Genomic DNA, 26835 nt, shown 5'->3' on the forward strand with positions numbered 1-26835 from the left:
CGTGACGCTGCGGCTGTGATTGGTTCGGCTCTGCGCTACGTAATTTGGATTGGCTTTTCCTTTTTTTTTTTTTTTTTTTTTTAAAGAGGACAAGAGCCGCGAGGTCTATCGCGATAGTTTAATTTTTCTATCGAGAAAAGGTTGTATCGCGATACATATCGTTATCGTTCTATCGCCCAGCTCTACTCTCACCCTTTATCCACCCCTGTTGCTTGTCATGTGTTTCTTTGGTGTATTAAGAGTTTTTGCTGAGGTGTTTTTTTCTGTACTCAAACTGATCTCCCTGTTGGAGCTCAGTCTGAGGGGAGTTATTTTTTTCTCCTTATCTTTCCTCATGTGGTGCATTTTCCATTGTTATACCTCTCTGACCTGTCTTCCCCATGTGATGTTTGTGTCATGTTTGTATGGTCGGAGGGTAAGATGGCGCTGCCATTGGGTGCAATAGTTCGGCAGCCTTATGACATTTCCCCTTGTGGGACTAATAAAGGTATATCAAATCAAATCAAAGTTCAACTGATTTTAGCACTGTATAGAGCAGTGGTAGCACACATGCATGTGAAAAGGAAAGTATTCACACCCTAGATCAGCCTCAGCAGAGCCTTACTGCTTCCAAAGAAATTAAGATGGTAAGTAGCAGTCAGGTGCTGACAATCAAACACCATTTAATTAACTGGTAATCAGTAAATGCAAGCACCTCTATAAAAGCAGAACTTTTGGGAGTTTGCTGATCTGGAGCATTTAGGTCAGGAGCTCTCCCAGACTCCACAGGCCTCAGTTAGCATGGTAACGGTTACAGTTCAAGATAGTAAAATTAGAAAAGGACTGGTTTGTTTAACAACTTTGGCTAGTTTGGAAGGGTTGCCAGATAAAAAAGCCTTTTCATTCCAAAAAGAACGTGGCAGCACAGCTTCGTTTTGCAAAGACGATTCTGAACAAACTGCAAGACTTCTGGAACAATCTCCTTTGGACAGACAAGATGTTTAGCAATAATTCACAGTGGCACTTCATACCAGCTATCAAGCATAGTGGTTTATGGACGATGATTTGGGCTTGTTTTGCAGCCACGGGACCGGGACACCTTGGAGTCATTGGCTCGACCGTGAACTACTCTTTATACCAAAATATTCTGGAGACAAATGTGAGGCCATCTGTCCCACAGCTAAAGCTTGGCTCAAATTCAGTTCTGTGATAAGAAAATGATCCCAAGCACAGCAGCAAATCTACAGCAGAATGGCTAAAAAAAAAAAAAGAGACACAACGTGTTGCAGTGGCTTAGTCAAAGTCCAGACTTCAACGCAACTCCAATATAGAGAGCTGTGCTTAAATAAATGTCCAGAAAACTGAATGAGCTAAAGCAACTTCCTAAAGAAGACTGGGACAGAATTCTTCCACAGTGATGCACAGTGTTGGGAAGGTTACTTTTAAAATGTATTCTACTACAGATTACAGATTACATGCCCCAAAATGTATTTTGTAACGTATTCCGTTACGCTACTCAATGAGAGTAACGTATTCTGAATACTTTGGATTAATTAATATATTTTCATGCTTTTTACAACTACATGAATGTACTATTGCTGTGTGATTTATTACTATTACTGAAGGTCCACAGCTCCGAACCGTAGTAAAGGGACCTCTGTCTAATACGTCCGGTTCGTGTCGGGCTCGTAGCTGAAAACTAGCTTTACTTGGTTGTCTGGGTTGACTTTGCTAGCGAGAGACAGAGAGAGGCGTTGAAAGGCTGCTCCAACGGAACTTATTGAAAACACGAACACAGTGTACAGTCGAGTCTTAATAGCTTACTTACAACTGGGCTCGTCAGGCACTCTACTTGGCTGCAGTGGTTATTATTATATTTACATGCTTCCAGCTCCCATTTCTGCTCAATGACAACTCATACTTTTCCACTCTCCTTTTTCTCCCTCCTCGCGCTCACAGACACATAACGGGTATGGCAATTCTCCCTGCAGCACGGACTACACTGCCCATGAGGCTACATTCTTTAGGGCTATGCTTGTAGCATTCAGCCTATTAGCTTAGCACAACAACAACAAAATGGCGCTCTCTCACCCAGGAAACACACAGTCTCAGAGAGCGTCACCCTGTAACCATGGCAACCGTAACACTGCCACCTGCAACAACAGAACGTAGCTGTCAAACAAAACCCAAACAGTCCTGACCCGCCACAATATGAAACAGGAATGTACCGCTGTGTAATCCATTTATTTCAACAAAGTAACTGTGTTCTAAATACCACCTTTTTAAACGGTAACTGTAACGGAATACAGTTACTCATATTTTGTATTTTAAATACGTAACGGTGGTACATGTATTCCGTTACTCCCCAAGAACTGGTGATGCAAGAGACTGTTAAAATCATACAAAAATGATTACTTCAAGTTTTTGTTGTAAATGTGGTGCTACAAGCTCTACAAGAACTATACTTGACTTCACATAGCGCAGTGACACAATTAACTTTACGTTTCTTTATCCTATAGATTTTACTAACAAGTATGTTTTTGTGTATCCAAATTCTTCATCTCCATTACATCATTAACATCATTTTTTTTTCTCATAGTTATACACAATGCAGCTCTATGGCAAATCAGTCAAGGTTTGAATACACCAACAATTCTTGTCATGCTGATTTTTTTGGGATTTATTGATAAGAAAAATATTATAGAAATATTTTTCAATTAAAAATGTAATTTATGGACCTTTGTTCTCATGCTGCATGTAGCTTGCCTGTGCATCCACCTTCGCCTTATTTTCTTTGATATATTTTATTTTCCCTCATACCTTTTTAGTTTCATTTTTCTACATTTCTTATCCACGTACTTGCTACCCCATGTGAAAGAGCAGCCGGTGCCCTCTGATGCGATGGGAGGTGCTGCTAAATGGCAAATCGGTAGTGTAATGGTGAGGGTGCCTCTCTGCAGCAACCTTTCTTACCTGCTAAATGGTGCTGTTAAACAGCGCAATAGTGAGGAAATGGGGATCTGCTGAGAGCAATTAGATCATTCACTGAACAGGTGGTGCTGCATTCATTAGCACACACCCTGTGCTGTGCATGTGTGGGTGCGTGCATTCAGGCGTATGTGTTTCTGTCCTGCAACCTTACGATCAGGCATCGCAACAGACATTGATTTATTTTTATTTTTTTTTGCATTTCTAAAAATCCTCCAGACAAACCAAAAACTCTGCTCTACTTCCCCACTCAAATAATTTGTAAATATTTATACTAATTTATTATTAAGTGTCCCTTTCCCACTAAAACTGGCTGCCACAAGAGACTCTTGTTCCCAGTGTGTTGACTAGAAGGCAGCTGCCTCCTCTGGTACCATCAGCATCGTATTAATAACCATGAGAAGTGGATTGAGCCTCATCTTTACATAAATTGTAGGCAAAAGTCAGTTGGAATCGATTCATAAAGATCTCGAGTTACTCCCGACGCAATTTATTCACCAATTTAAATTACAAAATGTGCTGTAGTAGTTACACATGCAAAAAAGTAACTAATATCCAAATGTGGAGTTTATTCATCGTATCATTCATTCATTCATGAGACTCATGTGTCTCAAAAGGATTAGTTTGCAAGCAGATGTGCATTTTTATTTCAAAGGGAAAGAACATAGACTACATAGCTGTCATGTACAGTGTCCAGTCACTTGTTACTAATAACAGTAATTTTATTAGTAAGCATAACAGTAAGTTGATTTTAAACTACATCTCACTGTTAGTGAAACATTTTAAAACTGTGTGACTGCAGTTCCTCTTTAGCTTTTCACATGGTTGATGTCATTCAGCCTGATGCATGGTTTTCACATGTTTTAAAAGCTTTGCATGCATATGAAGTACATGTTTTGCAAAAATGTCAAATCAGTGCTTTAGTATTGCCCAGTTGCCTACTTAAAGCAATGGCAATGATGATGATGTTTAGAACATTTAAAACTGACACTTAAAATAGCTCCCAGTTTTTGTTTTATTAACACTTGAATGTTTGAGACATGGTTTTTCACAGAGGTGCTTTGTGATACGTGAGTTTTTTGCACTTATGAAGTTTATATGCATGCAATGCCATCAAAGAGGTCTCTGATCAGTCCCGAATTCATTCTGCATCATGACAATACGATATACAGTACGGAAGAACAAAGAACTTCATCGCTTTTCACTTGGGGCAATTTCTTTGAAGCAGCTTTTTGTACCCAAAACACAGCAGCGAACACAAGGAACAAACAAGTAAGCTCAGTTTAAAATAAATCTAAATGTGGAATAAACTCCCTAACAGTCTGTTCATGCACATTTATTGGCAAATGGTAAGATCAAATAATAACATGTCAAGTGTCCTTGAGTGTTTTGAAAGGTGCTTTTAAATAAAATGTATTATTATTATTATTATTATTGTTAAGAAGATAAAGTTCAGTACTGAAAACTTTTTATGCAGCCTGGAGTCAAAGTAGAGAGGGAATTATTAAACTAAATTAAAAATAACTAAATAAAAAATCGTTAAAAAGAAGGTAAGACACGGTGACATCCTAATGGCAACACCAAGTATTCTAACAGGAAGTTAGAATACTTGGTGATTTCTGGGGGATTTGTTGGTTGTAAAAAGAATTCATATCTTTTCGCTTTACTCTGATGATCTTTAACAATGCAGATCAGACTGCTTTTAACTGTAAGGTTGTGGAACCAGCAGCTCAACAACAACAAAAAAAAGCTCGGGAGACTTAATAAAAGATTGATAAAAGTGAGAGAGGATGACAGAACTGAGAGAAAAGGAGTTTGCCAAGGAAGTGAATTCTCTTTTGCGTCTGCTTAAAAAATAATCTCAGATTTCACATTAAATTCTCATCAGAGGTGATCACAGAAAAAAAAGTATTTGTATGATCTAACCTTTTCCACCTTTGCATTATATGTGACGTACTTTGACCATTCAGCTCTTTGGTTTCAGATGCATTTTAGATACAGAAGAATTTTGTGGTCTGAATCCAGAGAAGGGTCATTAAGTGGTGGACAATCAGCTCAGTCACCCAGTCACAGTCAAAGAGACCTACCCCCACAGAGCCTTTCACCATCACGGACTTAGGCTGAAGTTACCGTACATGAACAGAGAGAAGACCCTGAAACAGCCAAAGATAACGGTTGCTGATTTGAATGCAAATGGGCTCTCAAAGGATGTTTACTGCGGCTTTTATTTAACAGACCAATAAAAACCTGACATTTTGAAAGCATTTTCATTTTATGTTTATGTCAGGTGAATCAGAGAAAAAACACCCCCCAAAAATAAGCTGAGTAACAGTTTACTGTCATATTTTACAGCAAGACAGTGTCCTCGCAGATTACAGCAGGTGCGCCGTAAAAGAACGGCATCATCCTGGCAAATCTAACCTGCCAAAAACTGGCAGATTTTTGGCAGATAGCAGGTGCGACAGAAATCACAGACAGGTAGGGTGTGCTGCAAGGTTCTTCATAGATCTACCAATGCATTCACCCAGCAGCCTCACCCTTATCTACATAATTCCCCGTGTGATAAAATCAACCACACTTAAACCAGGTTTTTTCTCCTATAAACCATCGATGGCAGGTTACGTCCTCTGCCCCTCCATCAGAGGGAGAAGTTTAATTTACTAAGGAATCTGACTTCCCTGATTCTGAAGGCCATTTCTGGTGTCAGACACGCCAGTGTGAGGATATCAGAAATAGCTGCCATTCTTGCTCTGTAATGTTTGGAATTTCCAGGGACTGGCGTGATAAGCATTTGCAGGCCTGAGGGCACAACTTGCTATGCTGATAAAGTAGAGAGAGTGACAAGAGTGAGAGAGTACAAATAAAACAACCCAACAGTGATGAGCAAAAACCACAGCTGTCGGACCTCGAAGCGAACAGGTTCCAGCAGTAAAACATGATGCCGGCCTCTGGTCCTGTTAGTTTGATACAGACGACTACATGATCCTCATCCATTGAGAACAGACTGGAATGGGCTGCCTGGTCTTCCTGTAGCTACAGCTGATGATGGGGTTAGAAACTGGCATAAACTGCATACATGATTCCAACCTTCCTGCTGTCAAACGCACAGGTTAATATTGTGGATCTATTTTTTAGGTAGTTCATTACATCACTAACATTGGATATGTACTGCATTTAGTTCAAGACAATGGTATATATTATCGTAGTTTTTGGTATTGATGACCATAGATGACAAAATGCCATCTATGGTCTGTCTACAGAGGCTGGTAAGGAGGAAGCTGATGTAGAGTTTACATTTTTAAAGGCAGCCTGCAGAGTTTGTGACCACTGGTGGTGCTGTAGAGTAATGAGTGGATTTTTGTTTGTATTACACACAATTACTGATAGATATTTGTCCAACATAACATCATTGTTGTGATTCACTTGATGGCAGTAATACACCGGAAGCTACAGGCTTCAAGAAAGAATTTATAAAATGTATTTAATTTTTAAAAATGGTTTAATTTGAAAGAAAAGTCCATCATCCATCCGTTCATCTTCTTCTGGTTTATCCGGGGCTGGGTCACGGGGGCAGCAGCCTAAGCAGACTCGGCTTCCTCCTCGGAAGATGTGTCAGTGGGATTAAGGAGGTCCTCAAGTATTCCTTCCTTCCAGACCCTCGCCCTCGAGCACCCTCCCCGGGCCTGGTTCCAGGGCGGGGAGGGTGGCAGGGTAAACTGGCAGGGTAAACTTTTCCCTCGATGTTTTCCTCATAAGGGTCTTCTGAATCGCTCTTTGTCTGGTCCCTCACCCAGGACCAATTTGCCATGGGAGACCCTACCAGAGGGCAAAAGCCCCCAGACAACATAGCCCCTGGGATCCCTGGGACACACAAACCCCTCCACCACAATAAGGTAGTGATTCATGTAGTCATTCAGCGTAATTATTAAACCTCAAGTCATGTTCTCTTTGATTTAAAAGAATATCACCAGATTGCTGTAGTGTGATTATACACTTAAAGCTGGTCCACATATTCTGAACTACTATGTAAATACATAAGTCGGATTAGTCTTTAAAACTAGCTGGTCAAAAGCGTACTGAAGTACTGATGTCATACCAGCATGGTGAGTTATGTGCGTAAAATCTTTAGTGTCCATCTGTTAATTTTATCCTGTTCTAAGTTCAGAAAAAGCTTGCCGAGTTATAAACAACCAGCTTGCAGCACACACAAGCCACAGATGTTCCTGTGCTTTTTGTGTGTCAGAGCCTAGTGCTGCTTGTGCAAGATTTAATCAAGGTACTCACATTAGAAGAGGCGTGCATAATTGCACGGGGCTTGATGACTGTGCACCACATCTCTCAAATTAGGGACTGCAGATGGAACGGTCATACCTTTCACGCCTCATCCCGCTGCAGTTGAATGGATGTAGAGAGTTTGTCGACTAGAATGTATCCTAAAAGCATTTGTGAGTGGCAGATGGTGGTCAGAAGCAGTACCTGAGCTTGTTCTGTGGAGACTGTGGTTCATTTCTAGCTCCATGTAGCGTTCGAAAATGAATGCAGTCTGTGAGTGTATGTATATAGAGAAGCGTAGTGAATGTAAAAACTTGTGTGAAGTATATGTTTATAATTATGATACGCAGCAGTTGTAATATAATTAAACTTTTCATCACATTAACATAATGACAGCATCGTGTTTTCATGGGCCCTGCTCTAATCACAGTTTTAATTATAATCAAATAGTTTTTTACATGCATTTAAATATTGCAACAACTTCAGTTTGCACCATCTAAGCACGTGTCATCATGAAAAGCTAATGTTTATCATTTTAGATCTATTCTGCTCAGCTCTTTTCCTCAGACCGCTCAGAGTTTCTGTTCTGTTAGGAAATCGATTTATCTTTGGTATTTCAAATGTTACATTGTTGATAAGAAATGGCGATAGCAATTAAAAGGAAACAAATTTGTATTCATTTGCCTTCCATGACAGCATGTAGTGACAGACAGTGACAAGACAATTTGCTCCAGTGGATGAGAGTGGCACTTAGGCTGCAGTGGTTATCACTGTGGCCTCACCTGGCTGGCTGAGACCTTTCGATCTCCAGTTTGTGTTCTCTCGGAGAATATAAAAAACATCAGAGTCCATCAATCCAAATACAGGCTTGTTAGGTTAGCTGTTAACCCTAACTTGGCTGTAGGCAGGAATTCGGCCATAAATGTAACCATGAATGATTGTCTGTCTCCATGTGTTGGTTCTATGACGGATCCACCTCTCAACAAATGACAGCTGGGATTGGCTACAGGCCTAGTGCCAGTTCTGAATGGGTGCTAGATAGCCTCCCAGTTTTTAACATCTGGAGTTGTTGGAATGAATTGGCGCACATTCCACATATTGACCAAAATGCTTCCTGCTCCTGACCTTAAATGACTTCTTCCTCCTTGGAAGTTGCAAACTCTTCCACTGCAGTTAGTTTTTTTTTCTCAGGGCTATAGTTAGTCATCAGTCCAACTCCAGTAACCAGTGATGGTTCTTAGCATGAAGGTTAGGTCATCCTGGTCTCATACACCAAGATTCTACCTTCATGACACAAATTAGGTGGACCTGAAAGTCGTTCCAAAGCTGTACATTTCATGGGAATCCTGACTAAAAAAGATACCAACACCTGATGTGCTCATAAAATGCAACTTTCAGCTATACAAAATAAATATAAAAGTTTATTCTGCATTCAAACACAGGTTTTAAATACGCTGCAGTGAAATTTCAAATGAAAAGCAAAACCTGTGCTGGCACTCTCAATGTTCCTGCTGCAATAATGTGTACTGATTGTGGACATACGTTTTAAATGGTTTACTGCACATATCCAGTATTTTATGGGTTTGTCACCAAAAAAAAAGGCATTATTCATTATTACTCTTAGCTTTTATGGGGCTCTCACTAGACTTAAAAAAAGCTCTATTAAATGGAGGAACTAAAACTCCAGGCAGAGTGGCTGCAGTTGTTATTAAATGGGAAATGGCTTTAAAAGTCAGTGCAAATCTGGTTTAGTGTGCACGGTTTCAAACAAAACAACAACATCAGTTGCTTTAAAAGAACCAGATCTGATCTGCAGACATATACTAACATTCATCGCTGGAATGCAATAACAGTGGTGAGTCATTGGCTTGTTCTGTCTTCACATTTATTCACATTCCTTTTGTTTCTTTGTGCCATTCCTGTTTTCAGTGATTTCAGGACTGCCACAAAATTTGAGTTGAGGTCACACTCAACAGCTGAAACGCTTTTGTGTCACAGAATAAACCGCTTTGCTCAAGAATACTTTGGTGAAATGGGTACTTGACACAAAGACAAAGAACATGTAAAAAAAAATAAAATTATATATATATATATTATGTTCTAGTGTGTTTTGTGTGATTGCTGTAGAATGTTTTCTTTCACACATGCAATTATTTTCTCGTACTATAAGAATTTTTTGGAAGCTGTATGAAAGAAAAACCCTGAAAAAAAGTGTAACAGACTCCAATAAGAGTGCACGACACCAGACTGAAACCAATTACACCTCCTCTAGCAGAGATTAAAAGGACGGATATCAAATCTTTCATAATGATGACGAGGCGGCTTATGTTTCCATGTAAAACACAGACTGCCTCTGTAACCAAACAGCATGACTCATGCACTTTGGGAGAGAGAGATAGTGTGACAGAATAGAGCTGCAGGCTGTCTTTAATATTGGATGTGTGGCTGAAGCGGCCTAATGGCTTAACACTAGCCTGTTTGGGACAAGAATAACCTCTTATCTGTGTGTGTGTGTGTGTGTGTGTGTGTGTATGTGGGCTGGGCTTAGCGGTGGTGGTCTGCAGTGTGTTTGTGTGTATTTTCATGCCTGTCCATCTAGTACTTTTAAGTTAATTAGGATTTGCATGTTGTTTACAATTAGACAAACACACAAAAAATGGACAAAATCTTGTCCGGATGAGATTATTATAATGACACCCCTCTTGGTTTTGCAGGCATCAAAACCAAGAGGGTTTGATGCCTATTGCATATTCTGTTTAAGCAAACAGAATATGGGCTCTACATTAAGAGCAGTATGTTTTTGGGACCTCTGGGTTGAAAGTTAAACACTTCTATCGCACACGTTTTATCCCCACAAAAGCACTTTAATATGCAACCTGCCTGAGTGCCGTGCAATGTGTGCGTCTGCATTATACACACACACTGACCCTGCTGAGAGCTCCCCGGGCTCCCGTGTTCGGATATCATTATCAGAGATAGACAGACAGAAAAGCAAAGCGACAGAGAGGATGAAAGATACGAGTAATGCTTTAATAGTGTTTGTTCTGCGCTGCACCCTCTCCTCTCTGTTTGTGCATTGATAGAGCTCACATTCACTTAACCCATCGCTGATGACAACTTTTTTTTTAAACAATTTCTTTTTTTCTCTCCCTCTCTGTCTTTTCATTTGCTTATTTATGGTCTAATTGTTTTCTTGATCATTGGGGCTTTGTTTAAATATCCTTACCTTCTTATCCTTGCTACCGTGCACACATGCATGGCATCAGCTTCCAGTGATGTGCTTGCATTCACCTTCCTGCATTCACGATGGATCAGACCTGAAAACGAGCTGCTGCCGTTCCTGCCTGAACAAATGTGTCAGGGTTCATGTGTGAAAGAGCAGAGAGACAGAAATTGACCTTGGTGAGGCAGTGTGTGTGTGTGTGTGTGTGTGTGTGTGTGTGTGTGTGTGTGTGTGTGTGTGTGTGTGTGTGTGTGTGTGTGTGTGTGTGAGATGGAGAGAGTGTTTGGTGATTGGGGGTGGGGCGTTGGGTATGTGAGAAAAGGGGTGTTAGGAGAAGACTTTACCCTCTATGAGTCAAAGAAGGTTAGCTTAACGCATAAGGGAAAACAAGAAAAATGACGCGCTACCTTCTGGGGTAAGCAAGGCATCAAGTTATGAAATTATGCATGATAAGATTAAAACAGTTGTTTCTAAATTTTGAACTTCTTGATCAAAGCCTGATGGACTACAAACTGGAAATCAATCAATAAATAAATTGGATAATATTTGTTGTTTGTAATTCTTTATAAATACAGTGGTACCTCGTAGATACAATGGTGTGAAAACATTTTGCCCCCTGCGTGATTTCCTAATGAGGTCCCAGGACTCAATGGTAATTCAACAATTGGGTTTTATTGACCCAAAAATATGAAAGATAATTAACAAATCCAAAATACTTAAACAGGCAGACCAACAAAAGAGGTCAGCTCAATAAACTAAATTCAAAATAACAACTAAAAAAACCTCAGACAAACAGACCCCCTGAAATGACACATGAGGAACTGGTTTAGCCAAACCAAATGACACACAAGGGGGACAATTAAACAAACTTCAACCACCCCCCAGCTAATCAAGCATGTGGTTTAGTCCAATGAGGTTGTCAGTAGTAGTCAGCAGTATTTCAGATCCCCCAGCCCTTTGTCACACCTTTTGCCAACCAGGAAGGAGAAGCCAACCCCCAGGTAACTCAAACAAAGAAAGATGTATTCATATAACATAAAACGGAACTTTGACCTTGCAGTGTTATTATGTGTGCGCGCCAACACTGGAAGGTGTGATGGAAAAAAGAATGAAAGTAGTGACTGCAAAGTAAAGTGAAGCAACTAGTGGTGAGGTGTGGAGCTTGCAAGCAGAGTATGCAAAATAAAAAATAAATGACTACACAAACAAAAAGTTTTCATCTAGAAGAAGTGTGTACATTATTGTACTTTATTGAGCCCCGTGGGGAAATTGCTCTCTGCATTTAACCCATTCACTCAGTGAAGCAGTGGGCAGCCATTGGGCGCCCGGGGAGCAGTGTGTAGGGACGGTACCTTGCTCAGGGGTACCTCAGGGTAGCTGTTAAGGGGAATCGAACCCCCGACCTTCCGATCATGGGGCAACCACTCTACCTACTGAGCTATCCCTAATTGCACAAATCTATTTTCCAGTATTTACTTATTTATCAGTATAGACGGTGTTATTGATATTAGCTTCCCTACTCTGAAGTTTAATGTGGCATTAACACAAAATATAATAGGAATTGCCCAGATATTTTGAAAATTTAAGACTAGCATCATGAATAAAGTATTCTGATTCTGATTCTGATTTTTAAGCAACATTCATCATTATTCCAATACTCCTCTAGGACTCAGTGCTAGATTTCTTAGGTTTTTTAAGTCACGAGCGTTACACCCAGCACTCACAGGACTTATCTAAGTTTGTGTGGATTTTGATGTAGGTTTATAATCTAGATAACACCGTAGAAAATAATGCCTAATCAATTTGTCAGAATGTTGCCTTTTAGGTTTAAACTTGTCAAAGACTAAAAACACACAAAATCCAAAGTGTGGGTTTAACACTGGGACTATTTTGCATTCCTAAACTATGAGTAATTAATTAATTAATTTGTTTCATATTAAAAGTAGGTGTTCCAACATCTGAGGAAACGCAGCACGCTTCTGTTTTTCAAAGTAAAAAAGCTGTCACAGTTTACTCTTCCATATTGTTAATGCTACGATGTCGGCGTGTTGGTGATGTAAAAGTCTTCAACATCTTTTATATCCATATCTTGTTGCAATAACATAAATTGTGAACAATAATAATGTAATGCCTAAATGTAAAATGAGTGCTATTGGTCATGAATTTCAGAATATATTTTATGGTTTGTCATCTTTAAATATTATAACAAACTCTTGAAATGTTGTCTTAAACTCTCAGTTAGGCTTTGGCAACAGTTTTGTCTGCTGAATTGTCCTGTAGCAGGACTGAGTAGCTTCAGGTTTTTTGCGTAGCTGATTCTCTAATCTTCCTCCTCTGGAAGGCAAAGGTAAAAGCTATCCTACAACTATTTGTTGAAGTTTATGTCTCAACAGTGTAATGCCTTGATGCCAGGCTCTATTGGGATTCCTCGTCTCTTTCTTTTTATGTTTTTTCTTTATCAGATAAAACTCACAAATACGTCTCACTTGTCAGTGCATGCCTTCTTTTCTCTGTCTTTACCTGAAGACAACAGCTCAATTTAGCTTCTCTGTTATAATAGAACATAATCTTCCAAACTATCTTCTTCAGGCTATGTTGCCTCTTCTTCACTCTAACAGGGTCAGGAAGAGACAGATTTATTCCATAAATCCTGCTTGGTCTGTTCCTCACGTGTGCATGTAAATTTTAACGTTATGAGTTGAATGCTCTCCCCGTGTTTGCGTGGGTTCCCTCCGGGTACTCCGGCTTCCTCCCACCGTCCAAAGACATGCAACTTGTGGGGATAGGTTAATTGGAAAATCCAAATTGCCATTAGGTGTGAATGTGCGAGTGAATGTGAGCACGAATGGTTGTCTGTCCCTGTGTGTTGGCCCTGCGACAGACTGGCGACCTGTCCAGGTTGTACCCCGCCTCTCGCCCTATGACAGCTGGGATAGGCTCCAGCGCCCCCCGCGACCCTGAAAAGGATAAGCGGAAGCGAATGGATGGATGGATGGAGTTGAATGCTTTTGATTAAAAAAAAAAACACAAATAAGGATTCAACTTTATTGTCATTACACATGTATAAATATGGGTAATGAAATACAGATTGCATCTCATCAGAAGTGCAAGAGCAGTAAGTGCAGTAGGAGCAGATAAGGAACAGATAAGGGTAGGATAAAAGGTGAGAATAGTTATGAACAGATTATATACAAGTAAGTTGAGTATACAGATGTTTATATTGGTATACAGACAGCAAATATACAGATGTGCTGCACATATACAGATGTATCGACGTGTGGTAAACAGATCTACAGAGTGCTATAAATATATCTACAGTAGTGGAGGCGTAGCGCTTTGAACAGACTATAATAGTGAACAGTGTACGTTGTATTACAGAGACTATGCTATGTCAGTGTCCTTTACTATAGCAGTAACAAGTATCAATCACTTTAAAATGTCACCATGAACTTGAGAAGTTCTCTGTGCAAGGTCACCGTAGTTTTGGTTGTGCTGTGGACCTCTAGCATGACCAAAGCATAATAGAACATATATCACGTAGTGGAAAAAAATTAAAGAATTTAAAACATGCAGTGTAATTGGACACTAAAGTTTTAGCTGAGAAAAAAATAAAATGTTAAAATAAAGAAAAAGTTTGCATTCGTACAGAGTGAGGAGAATTGGTGCTTTCATTATTTATTAGCACCACACTTTATATTTGCATAAATTGAAAATGTTCATTAAGTTTATTTTGGGCTTTTAAATAAATAACTGAATTAATTTGTTCCCCCAAGCAGTACAGCGTTGGACTAGAAGTCAGACAACATGGTTACAGAAGCAGCCACTCTGACTTGTTCAGCACAGGTGCACCCAGTGTTCATAATAATGGTACCACTCCAATTAGCTGTTTCAGTAGCTTGCCCTGGTACTGTTTGTGCTGGCTTATTGGAACACTCCATATAACGTAGCCATCATTAGCATTATTAGATGCACCTGTGCTCTTCTTGGTGTGACAAATGTGTCAAAATGTTTGCTGTGAGAAACAATTATTGTATGTTGTTGTGTCATTTTTAGACCTTCTTCTTTTCTAAAGTCAAAAAACAAAATTATGCTAGAGAGACTTTGTAATATCATAATAACTCCTTGAAATAAAGTAGAGCTGAGGAATTTCTAATTTACACACACACACACACACACACACACACACACACACACACACACACACACACAGACACACTCTTCATCTTATATGTGTTCACTTGGATTTGTTCCCATGGTTTTAGAGCTCATATGATATGACACACACATATCAGCAATATTCACGTGTCTCCTCAGCAGCTGCTTCATTGTTCAGGTGATTTCAAACTACAGTCATGATTCAGTTAATTCCAGCATCAAATGGATGAAAAGCACAACAGAATGAGTGCTGGTTTAGCTAATCTTCTATTTCAGTCTTACCCTCATTTACTCTGTATGTGGTAGGCACTGCAGTTTATGGGGGGGAAAAGAAATAAAAAAATGTAAGAATTAAATATTGAAGTGATCCAGCTCACAGTCACAACAATTTGACTCTTTATATTGTAATGTAAAGACCTTACAATAATACAGAGAAAACTCCAACAACCAGACGAGCCCCTTTGAGCATGCACTTGGGGACAATGAAGGAAAAACTTTTAAGAAACCTCTGGCAGAACCGGGGCAGCCATCTGTTGATTGGTCCACACACGTCGTTTTCGTTGTTACTTTAACCCTAAATATACCGAATTTCCCAGAGGAACCCACCCGAGGGATTAATAAAGTTCTATCTTATCTTATCTTAAATACATTCAAAATGTTGTCATGTAGCCTATAGAAGAAAGAGTAGACTAGAAACAGCATTTCTTTTCACTGTTGCTCTCTATAGATGAGGCAGATAAATCTAAAAAGACTATTTGACTATTTACCGTTGTTTGAATCGACCTGTGACCAACATGCTTTTGATGATGATGGAATGGAAACATTTTGAAAATCTGGAAATGTTTGTATTTTTGTAAATGGCCTTGCTGATTTCAATTCATTGTTGCGTGTGATTTTGATCAAAACACCAGTATTATTGATGAGAAACATGCTGGCCTGCAGGTTACTAACCAGTAACCCAAACCTCAGCACGGTGCTCACTCCCGCACAAAGTATGAACTTGTTCTGACGGCCTCTCTTTCTCACATTCCAAACAAATTAACACTCCTAGTGTCAAGTGTCGTACAGCACACCAGGAGCAACATTTTTGCATAATTTGGTGTAAATTACTGTAAATTAGTATGATGCATTTAATTACTCTCCTCTCAAAATGTTGCACTTTGAAAATGCCCACCAATACATGTCTCGAGGGCAGCTGCAGAAATACCTGCGTGCACGCTTTTAGACACTGCAACGCTTTGATGAATCCCAGCAGTCTATTTCTAACCTCAAATTAGGATTTTGCACTTGTGCAGGCTGTTTGTAAAAACTACAGGCGTTTCTTATTTCCATACTCCATACTGTTTCCCACCTTGTCTTTCTCCATACTCCTGGTTGTGAACCAGAAATCAGTTTCAGTATGTCTGCTGTCCTCCACATGCATTTCAGGAACTGAGACGTCCTACATCGTGGCAGAGCACAGGACACAACACGTGACTTTGCAATTACACTGGGTGCTTGTTAGTGCCGGGTTTTAATGACAATGTTGCCTCCTGCGCTGTCTCTTACTCTTTCTCTCTGTCCTGTTTCCCAAAGGTGCCAGTGGAGAACAGAGAGATGAAGACTTTATCTCTCCTCTTCCTCCTCCTCCTCGCCTCGGGAGCCTGTGACGACGTCAAGTACATCTCCAAGAGGAACTCAGGTAGGATGAAGAGCCTCGGTGTTTGTTGTCATGTGGCGTACTCTGCTTTGTTGAAAACGAGCCTTTCTCTCTTGAACATTCTCAGGCTTTTTATTTTTGGAGCTTATTGTTGCTTTGTTTTTCTTGCTTTGTTTCACTGCCAGCACTCTACAGTCTTCTCGCGATAATGCTAACTCTTGTCTTTTGTCATTATACTCCACCTCACTCTTATTCTCCTTTTGCTGTCAAATATAGGGTGTCTCTCAATGTTCCCCTGCAATCTGCTCTGCTCTCATCCTTTATGATGTATTGACATCTCTTAAGTTGATGCAATGGACACTCGCTCCCACAGCTTTTCCCCCTCATCCACAATCACCACCTCTGCCTTTCTTAGATAACACTCCTCTCCAAACTCCATCTCAAAGCTCAGAATGGCTGTCTCTCCATTTCTATCCCTCTCCTTTTTCTGCTGAGGGGGTGTAATGATCAGCCCGTCTGACTGCTGCTGTCATTGTTGCTGCTGCTGTGCTCATTTGTGTATCGGCAGGCCCGGTGATGACAGATCTGCTGATAGTCTTTTATTCATAATCGATTTGTTGTGTCACGCTAATCGTCTTTACAGAAGGAGCTTGATTGGGATATTGATGTATGGCATCAATAGTTTTGTGTGATACTATTCGGTGATCTTGGTACAGTGCTTTGCAGAAGCCTTGAGTAATGCCACATTTCTTTATATTTTGCTCCCAAGGAGCCAGACTCTCTTATCATTTTTAAAATGGAGCAAAAGTTCTCCAGGTTTTCTCAAAGTTTTTCTTAGACAGCATTTGTTACCATTTTTTGAGCTGAATATAAAAGAAAAATGCCTAAAACTTGGCATATCTCACTTTCCAGTGTGTTCCTAAAAACAATTTCAGGAAACTGGACACGTTGAGGACAAACAAGTGGCAGGTCTTAAAACTATCTAAAGCAAATGAACAGTATCTGAAAGTAAAGAAAAAAAAATCCAGCAAATACCTGACCCCGATCCTGAAAGACATGCATCTGATCCTTCAACCGATCCATCTACTGTACACTAAAGCTTCATCAGACATGGCCTCAGTGGAAGAGTGGCTGCCAAATGCCATTTTTAAGGAAGGAAAACTGGGAGAAAACGCTGAGGCATGTCCCATTACACAGGAACTGGACTGAAAATCAGTCCTAACAAGTTTGAACATTTTGGTTCAAATGATCATCAATATTTACAGATGAGCTCAGGAGACAGTCAAAACAGCGAGTGTCTGCAGGCATCTGTAAAATCATATCAGCTGGTGGTGTTTGAGATTTTGTCATAACTGAATGCAAAAAAAGTAAGGTCAGATTTTGCATCCATAACATCTGGAAAGCATCAATGATCCCAAAGTAAAATCACACCTGGACTGAAAAACACACAGTTGAACACTATCAGTCATGGATTGGCCTCCCCAGAGTCGGACCTCAAATGTATTGATACTGTGTGGGATCATCTTGAACAGAACAACAACAGCCAAAGTAGAGCTTTGAACGTCTGGAGAAATAATCCTGAAGCAGCCTGAGAGAGAAGAAAGCGGCCTGAGAGAGTTCAGACTGTGCTGAAGAATAAAAGACTAACTGTACAAACTCTGTTTTTGCCTTCCATACTATGTTTCTATTTATGTTTCCAAGTTTCCTAGTAACATATAAAGAAATGAGGAGTAACTCAAGACTTTTGCAGTATTGTATGTGTGACGTAGAGGTGAGCTGTTTAGCATTTTGATTCATTTTCATGTTGCCTTCATACTTGAATGGAGCATTTCACCTGCGGTTTTACACTCAGGGAATCTTTCATTATAAATATTACCTACAGCATCTGTAATTTTATTCTCACACGCTCCTGCCAGATCCTGAAAGTGATAAAAACACAGAAAATTACCCAGCGATTTTTAGCAAGCTCAGGTCATCTAATTATAACAATCCAGTTAGAATTGATTCCCCTTTAATATAATCCTGTCTCACTGTTTTGCTTGCTTATAAGTGAGCGTGTTGGTCCTGGTGCTTTAATCGAGGGGATACGAGGGCAAGCATAACAATACTTCAGAGATTCTTTGTAATTACACACACTCAGCATCTGAGAATTGCATTACAGCACTTCACCCAACCACTGTAAGAAAAACACAATTGTGGTTTGTGTCTGCTTGCTATACTTGATTTTCCTGGGAGACTTCATACCTGGTGGAGGACAGAACTGCATGGTGAAAGCATATGGTTTATGAGGTGCTGTTACACTACTATTATTACACACTGTGCATGCAACATTTACTTATATAAACAAAAAAAATCATATGACTATCAAATAGCTATTTTTGCCTTGGTTGCATAGTTTAACATAATTAAGCTGAAATGAAATCATGGGTAGAAAAATGCAGGACATGACAAAACTTGCAGGGAAACCCCAACCCCACCCTTACCCACTTTCTTCATCTGAAGTTGACTTTCTCTAAAAGGAGCTCAAAGGTCGAGGTCACCCACAGAACAGACCCTGCAGCTGGCAGCCAGTCACTGAGAGTTAACCTGAAAAGATGCTTGCCAAAATGCTTTCCGGCCCACCCTGAGATCCGCATAAAGTGCTTCTTCCTGGATACAATTTTATGGAATAAAAAAATAATCAAAAACTTTTTGACAACAGCAACAAAAGAAATATCACAGTTTCTCAACGTTTGCTTCTTCGTGAGAATCAAACTTGGTGAAGATGTTTTTAAGACTAGTTAAATTGTTTTCTCTCCACGTCTGTCTTTGGCACGCTCGCCCCTCAGCCTGCTGACTGTGTGTGGGTAGGTGAGTTGGTGGGAGTCTTTGTTTGGTGTTTGCCATGTATGTGAGCGTGTGCGGGTGAATAGACCACTTCTTGACATACCAAACTGTGACTGTGTGTGTGCTGTATATATCCAGGTTCTAAGTGTATGTGTGTACAAACTCCCCGAGTGTGCTTCAGTGTATCCTCTCTGTATGTGTGCTCTACTTCTGTGCATGTGTGTGAGTGGGAGAGGTGTGCACAGAGCAATTATGTGATCAGAGCAGAGCCAAGCGGACATTTATGTGGGCGAGCGCTACAGTTGGCCAAAGATAGTCTGTTAGATTTTGTTTCTCTTTTGTTGTGTGTGTGTGTGTGTGTGTGTGTGTAACTGGACACCATATGGATGGGAACTACCGTTTCCTTGTATCAGTCTCTGCATTGCTCTGATGCAGCACCTGCTGCAGTTAGAAGAGACACAATGTGATTGGAGAAAGCTCTACATCAAGGTTGTTTTTATACAAATCAACACATTCATGTAAAAATGGCAGTGTGAGACTTTATGATCCTTACACAGAAATCCTTGCCTAATTGTGCATAATGACAGGACATTAAATCATCCTCATTATTCCCATGAATCAGCTGATGGTGCCGCTGATTCATCTCTACTCACTGACTTGGTAAATCTCACACAGGGTGCACATTTAAACTGCTTTAGCCTGCATGAAGTTCTTGCAATTCTGCAAGCCACTCTGCAGCCCAGTCCACTGCAGTTCCTCTTTCATCGTGTAAATAATTTAACCAGTGTCATGCATGTTGTTACTGCCTGCTCTGTTCTGATGGCTCATAAAAGCCAAATATAAATCACTACAGCTGGAAATAACAATCATCGTTTGATTATATTGGTCCTGACTGAACTGCAGTTCAATCCTCATGTACAGAAGCTGACACCTGACTGCCACTCAGAGGTCAGGTGTCAGCTAGTATATGCATCATCAGCGCTCAAGGTGCTCAGGTTCGGTCCTTGGCTGAGAACGCTTCAGCGGGTCTGATATTTGTTGACAAGAAGATTTTTCACTCCAATATTATATAAATAGAAAAGTACAGGAGAGACTGATGGGCATCTTTCTGCCCGCCGAGAGAGCTCAAACACGTTGGCAACCATCCATATGGGCAACTCTTTGAATGGAAGCTGCATTTTAAAGAATGATCATTACAATTTGGAGTAAATAAGCTGAAATACAATATGAGGAAAATGAGACTGAAATACAGAGAAGCTAAACAAGGAATCCTCATGTGAAGGGACAAACCTGACATACTTTGGCTCTACCAAGATTTAAAATGTCCTTTGTAACCTGTTACAGAGCCTGTTTAGAAATAACACAAATTTAGAATTCATATATTTTTTTTCTCAGTCTAGACTTGTTTTCACTGAGTCAGAACAGCAATTTCTAATTACAGCCACTTCTTTGGGTTATTGCACAGCTGAATGACAACGTTCGCCATGAAGAAGGTTGATTTGAAGTTTTTGGTAATAAGAAACTAAACCATTTGGGCACTTTTTGGAGCTGAGTCAATGCAGGCTAGGGAATGTGAATCCCTTACTAGCGGTAACTTCTATGGCTGTCAGCTGAGTGTATTTGACCTCTGTGCTTTTAAATGACCCGATTCATGAATATCGATGAGAACTACTCATCAAAGAAGATGCTGATCTGAATGAAAACTACTATAACTAACAGCTAAACAGAAAAACTGTCTGATTTTAGACAGACACTGAGACAACACTGCCACGATGCGGTCAAATAAAAATGACAACATTGCCGTCTGCAACATTGTTACAAGTATCTAATCATAAAATCACCAAAAAACAGTAATAATTTCGCACCACGAGACTGTTTACAAAACAGTTTAAGGAAGCTAAGTGAATATTTGAGGCAAAAAGGTAATTGTAGGGCTGCTCTTCACTTACTAACAGCTTGAGGTGTGCATGCAGATTCAAATCTTCCCTCGTAAGCTTTTCTGTAATCTTGTTTATTGTGCTGTACAGACTGTATGCACGTTGTGAAGCGGTGTACATTTAATATATCATTGGATGAAATATTTCAGCACTTTGCTCTGGCTCCTCAGTCATTTCAGTATTTTATCTTACAATTCAATCATTCCTTATTTATCTGAAAGGCTATGCTATGAAAATCTATAAATCTGATAAAAGTTCTGTCTACAGCTCTGTTCACTTTGAAAAGTTTGAATTAGCTGCACATCTTCAAAGCTCTGTATGACTGAATCTGGGGGATAAATGCACTCGCAAAGTTACCTAAAAAGATCTTACATAATTTCATATGTTAGAGTTAGACCCAAAAAATATTTTATGTATAAATTAAACTTTATAATTTATATATTTTTTAATTATAATGTCAAATCTAGTTTATATTAATTGGTGAGTCAGTCGTTACAAGCTTTAATTATGTTACATGCGCAGTTATTACTTTTCAGAGGTTTAATGTTTTGTTAATTCGATTTTTTTCTAGATTTCATCTGAGCACCTGAAATTAAAATTAAACTGAGAGGTTCCAAACTAAATTTGCCTGTGATGTCACGTTCTATTAATAAGATAAGCACCTCGTGACTCAGAGATGGTTGGATCAAAACCTGAATATCTAAACAAGCTAACTACATACAGTATGTGATGCTATGTAGTTACTTATATAGCACCTTTCATAGAGTCACAGCCAGTTTATCGTATACATCAGTGGAAATTAAACAATACAAAACCCTAAAAAGTAATGAGAACAAAAAGATTTGTATAAATACTGTTTATAATTTGTAAGAATGAAAATAACAAAACAGAACAACAATGAACCAAATGCAAATGTAAGGATTTTATGATTTAATGCTCTAAGCACAGATGCATAGATGGATGGGTTTATGCATCCATGGATACATTAAATATTAGGAGTGTGTATAAAAATGTGGATAATCTCAGAATGAAAACCTGTGAAGTAAAGTTGAAAGCAAAGTTCAAAATCAATCAAATATTGATTGTGGTGGTGAAATGAAGGAACTTTACAAAAAAATGTGTCATCATCCAAAATCTTTAAAAACGGTATGCTTTACGTTTTTTACCAGCTCACCTAAAAGCTACGCTACCAGTGTTTTTGCATTTTAATACCTTCATTAGTAACACTTTAAAAATATATATATTTAAGTCTACCTTTCTAAATGATCTGTTCCTTACTTTTACTCCTAAGCTCTTTCTCTGCTGGGCTCATTCTGGCAGAGCCTCAGGAGTACCGCATGCATGTATGATTCATTTTCATATTCAACTTTTCAGTGACCTTGCTTTTTCATCTATCTGCACTTTTATTTCTAAAAATACATATTCAGGTACAGGACAGCTTTCCTTTACACAGCAGACATGCTGAATTGTTAAGGGAAATATCAGAGTGCAGCTAATGATGTTGAAGTAACTGCATTTATACACAGGCAGAAGTGCTTCTTAGATTAGCCCATTTTGCTGAAAGTGCTAATGAGCTCGACAGTTGCTGCACAGGCATGACAATGCTGGAAACAATGCCTGGAAGTCATGAAGGCAGCTGCATAAACACACACGCAGTCACATGCACTGTTTTCATTCAAGCAGAATTTTGCACATAGCACGAGCCAAAACCACAGAACACACACACACAGCAGGAATGTCTACACAATAACACACTCACACAATAACACACATTATGTGCTTTAATGTGTTAAGTTGAACGCTGATCATTAACATCTTCATCATCCACATGTTATTTTAGGAAAACCCCACCAAACCAAGGGTAAACTATTAACCCAGATGGCGAACAGAAAAATACGATTACAACTCTGTACATATTTTTATCCTACCTTTCTTATTTTGGAATTAGATGGAATGTATATGTCAAATTCAGGAAAGAAAGAAAAACCTTGCTTATACTGTTTATGCCTTACACTCTATATTCTACATCCATTCTCATTTACATGATACTCTTTAAAGACTCTTCATGGCTGGCCCCTTTATGAAGTGCAGATACAGATGTTTTGCAGTGTTGCAGTGAGTGAATGTTTGTTTGTGTGTGTAGAGGTGACTGAATGCCCTTGTGTGCTTGCATGTGTGTGTGTGTGTGTGTGTGTGTGCGCCTGACGCAGCTAAAAGCTGAGATCAAAGAGCGATTAGATCTCAGAATGGTCTAATCTCAAATCATCTCCCATGCATGCAAAGCAGAGCAAAGACATTTTAGATGTGTGCTGGTGTGTGACACAGACGGTGCTTACTTCACTTTGGTGTGTAACATATCTGCATTGTACAGATTCAAAACACATGCTGCCCTTTGCTCTGAGAGCGCACTGCAGCTGATTTTGCACTGGAAGCATCTGAAGTTGAGCAGAGTTTTAACTTCTGCTGCAGACAATTTTTCCACAGTGAAATGTTGACGCACGTGGTTTTCACACTTGGCTGTGATCGACTTTGCTGCACAATGAAGATGAATGTCAAACTCTGTAAAACAGCAACTTCTATGAAAAGAGACGTTGCCAGAAAAACAAAACGATACCACTTACTGATATTGTCCCATTTGCTTTATTAGCTCAAATGAATGGGTTTGTTTGTGGCAAATAAATCATTTATGGATGCTTTAAACATCTGCTGTGCATTATTAAGAACTCGCTTTGGCTCATCAGAAAAGTCCTCCTCTAGTGCACCTACATTTAATAAAATAAAAAAGTTCAGTGAGCTGTTGATGTGATTGTTGTTGTTTCAGTTCCAGCCAGTCACACAAATCCGTTGGGCTTGTTTCAGGAATGGCACAAACCATTGGATGACATGAATGGCATCTAATAGCTTTCTTTGTTGTGAAGAGGCAGGCCACTATTATACAGCAGCTACTGTATGTGTAGCTCAGGAGTATGTGTGAGCTGGGGAAATGCTGCAGGGCCCACGAGGCACAGTAGGAGGTGTCCAGCTCACGTGACATCATACCAGAGGTGTCAAACATAAGGCCTGGTGGCCAGAAAAAACCACCAAAGACTCCAATTTGGCCCACTGGACAGCTTCTGAAAGTGTCCAGTGTTGGTGAAGGAAGGCATCAATTTTGGACTTTTAACTGTTTGTCTCAGAAACAAAACTTAGGTAAAAAAAAAAAAAATCTGGTAATTCTTTGTTTTTACATTCCTCAGGTCCCAATCAACCCAAATAGCAAAGAAAATTTTAAAATGCATGACATGAAAGAGTTTGAATCTTAGGAGGTTAAGGCTAACTGGGAGCCAATGCAAAGGAACCAGTGAAATGCGGTCTTGTGTGTGTGCCAGTTACAATGTGGAATAGAGATCATCAATGGACTGTTCTGGGAAAGAGCTGTGAAGACATGCATAAACAATTTAGAAAATTTAGAAAGAACTCAGAAAGTTGTGGAGAGTGTAACATCCACATCACAGTGCCTGGTAGAAGCCTAATCTTCTCCTGTGTGGTTGTTTAAGAAGCACTGTGAATGTCATTGCCACTTGTGTAGGCAGAAAAAATTCAAATGACTTATTCACCACTCTGGAGAGTGCAGACAGACAAAGAGAACAGGAGACGGAGCAATATTCAACATTTATTGCATATTCTACTATAAGAGCTGAAGAGAGCCAAAAACAATGCTGTTAGCTCGAGACGCAAATATGAAACGAGTAACAAAGTATTGTGATATCATTGCTGTTTTAGCTTCATCTCAGTTAGCAGACAAATGAATGCGTTTCACTAATCATCTGAAGTATTGACAGTGTGGACAACAGCAGGATAAAGGTTTAAAAGGCTGCATTTCAATGTTCAGACTTTCTCAGCTTCACATATTTTGGAATGATTAAATGAAAAGAAATGACATAACAGCTCGCTGCAAACATCTAATGAGGAGAAAAATGAACAGTAGCGGCTCATTTTCCACTGTGATCTGTCAGTGAAGGCCAGGTATTATAATATAGCAGAATATGTAGAAATTGTCTGTTTTTATAGAACGCTGCAACATCAGTTACCGTGTGCAGCCATGGCAAGCTGCAGTACAAAAGACACAGGTAATTACTGGTTGGCCAGTTTCCTTCCCTGACTTAAATGCCACATGCTCAGTTTATAAACTGTACATCTTGGGCGTTCAAGAAGCACCAGAAAGGGACTGAAATTCTATTGGTCAAACACCTTTGGGAGATGGATCCTGATGCTTTCTTGCCAAATGTAACAAAAAAAAAAAGTAATATGAAAATGAGTTCTCCAAAGTGTAACTAAGTCAGTCAGCATCCTGTAAAAGCTAAAGAATTTGAAGATGCAAACTTTAACGGAGACGAGGAAGATGGACTAAGCTACATATACAGTGGGGCAAAAAAGTATTTAGTCAGCCACCGATTGTGCAAGTTCCCCCACCTAAAATGATGACAGAGGTCAGTAATTTGCACCAGAGGTACACTTCAACTGTGAGAGACAGAATGTGAAAAAAAAATCCATGAATCCACATGGTAGGATGTGTAAAGAATTTATTCGTAAATCAGGGTGGAAAATAAGTATTTGGTCAATAACAAAAATACAACTCAATACTTTGTAACATAACCTTTGTTGGCAATAACAGAGGTCAAACGTTTACTATAGGTCTTTACCAGGTTTGCACACACAGTAGCTGGTATTTTGGCCCATTCCTCCATGCAGATCTTCTCGAGAGCAGTGATGTTTTGGGGCTGTCGCCGAGCAACACGGACTTTCAACTCCCGCCACAGATTTTCTATGGGGTTGAGGTCTGGAGACTGGCTAGGCCACTCCAGGACTTTCAAATGCTTCTTACGGAGCCACTCCTTTGTTGCCCGGGCGGTGTGTTTTGGATCATTGTCATGTTGGAAGACCCAGCCTCGTTTCATCTTCAAAGTTCTCACTGATGGAAGGAGGTTTTGGCTCAAAATCTCACGATACATGGCCCCATTCATTCTGTCCTTAACACAGATCAGTCGTCCTGTCCCCTTGGCAGAAAAACAGCCCCATAGCATGATGTTTCCACCCCCATGCTTCACAGTAGGTATGGTGTTCTTGGGATGCAACTCAGTATTCTTCTTCCTCCAAACACGACGAGTTGAGTTTATACCAAAAAGTTCTACTTTGGTTTCATCTGACCACATGACATTCTCCCAATCCTCTGCTGTATCATCCATGTGCTGTCTGGCAAACTTCAGACGGGCCTGGACATGCACTGGCTTCAGCAGTGGAACACGTCTGGCACTGCGGGATTTGATTCCCTGCCGTTGTAGTGTGTTACTGATGGTGACCTTTGTTACTTTGGTCCCAGCTCTCTGCAGGTCATTCACCAGGTCCCCCCGTGTGGTTCTGGGATCTTTGCTCACCGTTCTCATGATCATTTTGACCCCACGGGATGAGATCTTGCGTGGAGCCCCAGATCGAGGGAGATTATCAGTGGTCTTGTATGTCTTCCATTTTCTGATGATTGCTCCCACAGTTGATTTTTTCACACCAAGCTCCTTGCCTATTGTAGATTCACTCTTCCCAGTCTGGTGCAGGTCTACAATACTTTTCCTGGTGTCCTTCCAAAGCTCTTTGGTCTTGGCCATGGCGGAGTTTGGAGTCTGACTGTTTGAGGCTGTGGACAGGTGTCTTTTATACAGATGATGAGTTCAAACAGGTGCCATTCATACAGGTAACGAGTGGGGGACAGAAAAGCTTCTTACAGAAGACGTTACAGGTCTGTGAGAGCCAGAGATTTTCCTTGTTTGAGGTGACCAAATACT

The 26835-nt window shown here is 39.9% G+C and overlaps 1 protein-coding gene across 4 annotated transcripts in view; it reads left to right on the top strand.

The window, feature by feature from the left end:
* The window catches only part of il1rapl2 (interleukin 1 receptor accessory protein-like 2), a 486207-nt gene that overhangs the window by 66245 nt on the left and 393127 nt on the right, over positions 1-26835 (top strand). For all 4 annotated transcript variants that reach the window (XM_026186343.2, XM_026186354.2, XM_026186326.2 and 1 more), the window contains exon 2: positions 16193-16298. In XM_026186343.2, the coding sequence (XP_026042128.1) occupies positions 16214-16298 (85 nt within the window). In that variant the 5' untranslated portion in view covers positions 16193-16213. The remainder of the gene's footprint in view (positions 1-16192; positions 16299-26835) is intronic.

The sequence above is a fragment of the Astatotilapia calliptera genome, chromosome 2, assembly GCF_964374335.1.
Source record: "Astatotilapia calliptera chromosome 2, fAstCal68.1, whole genome shotgun sequence".
Lineage (NCBI taxonomy): Eukaryota > Metazoa > Chordata > Actinopteri > Cichliformes > Cichlidae > Astatotilapia > Astatotilapia calliptera.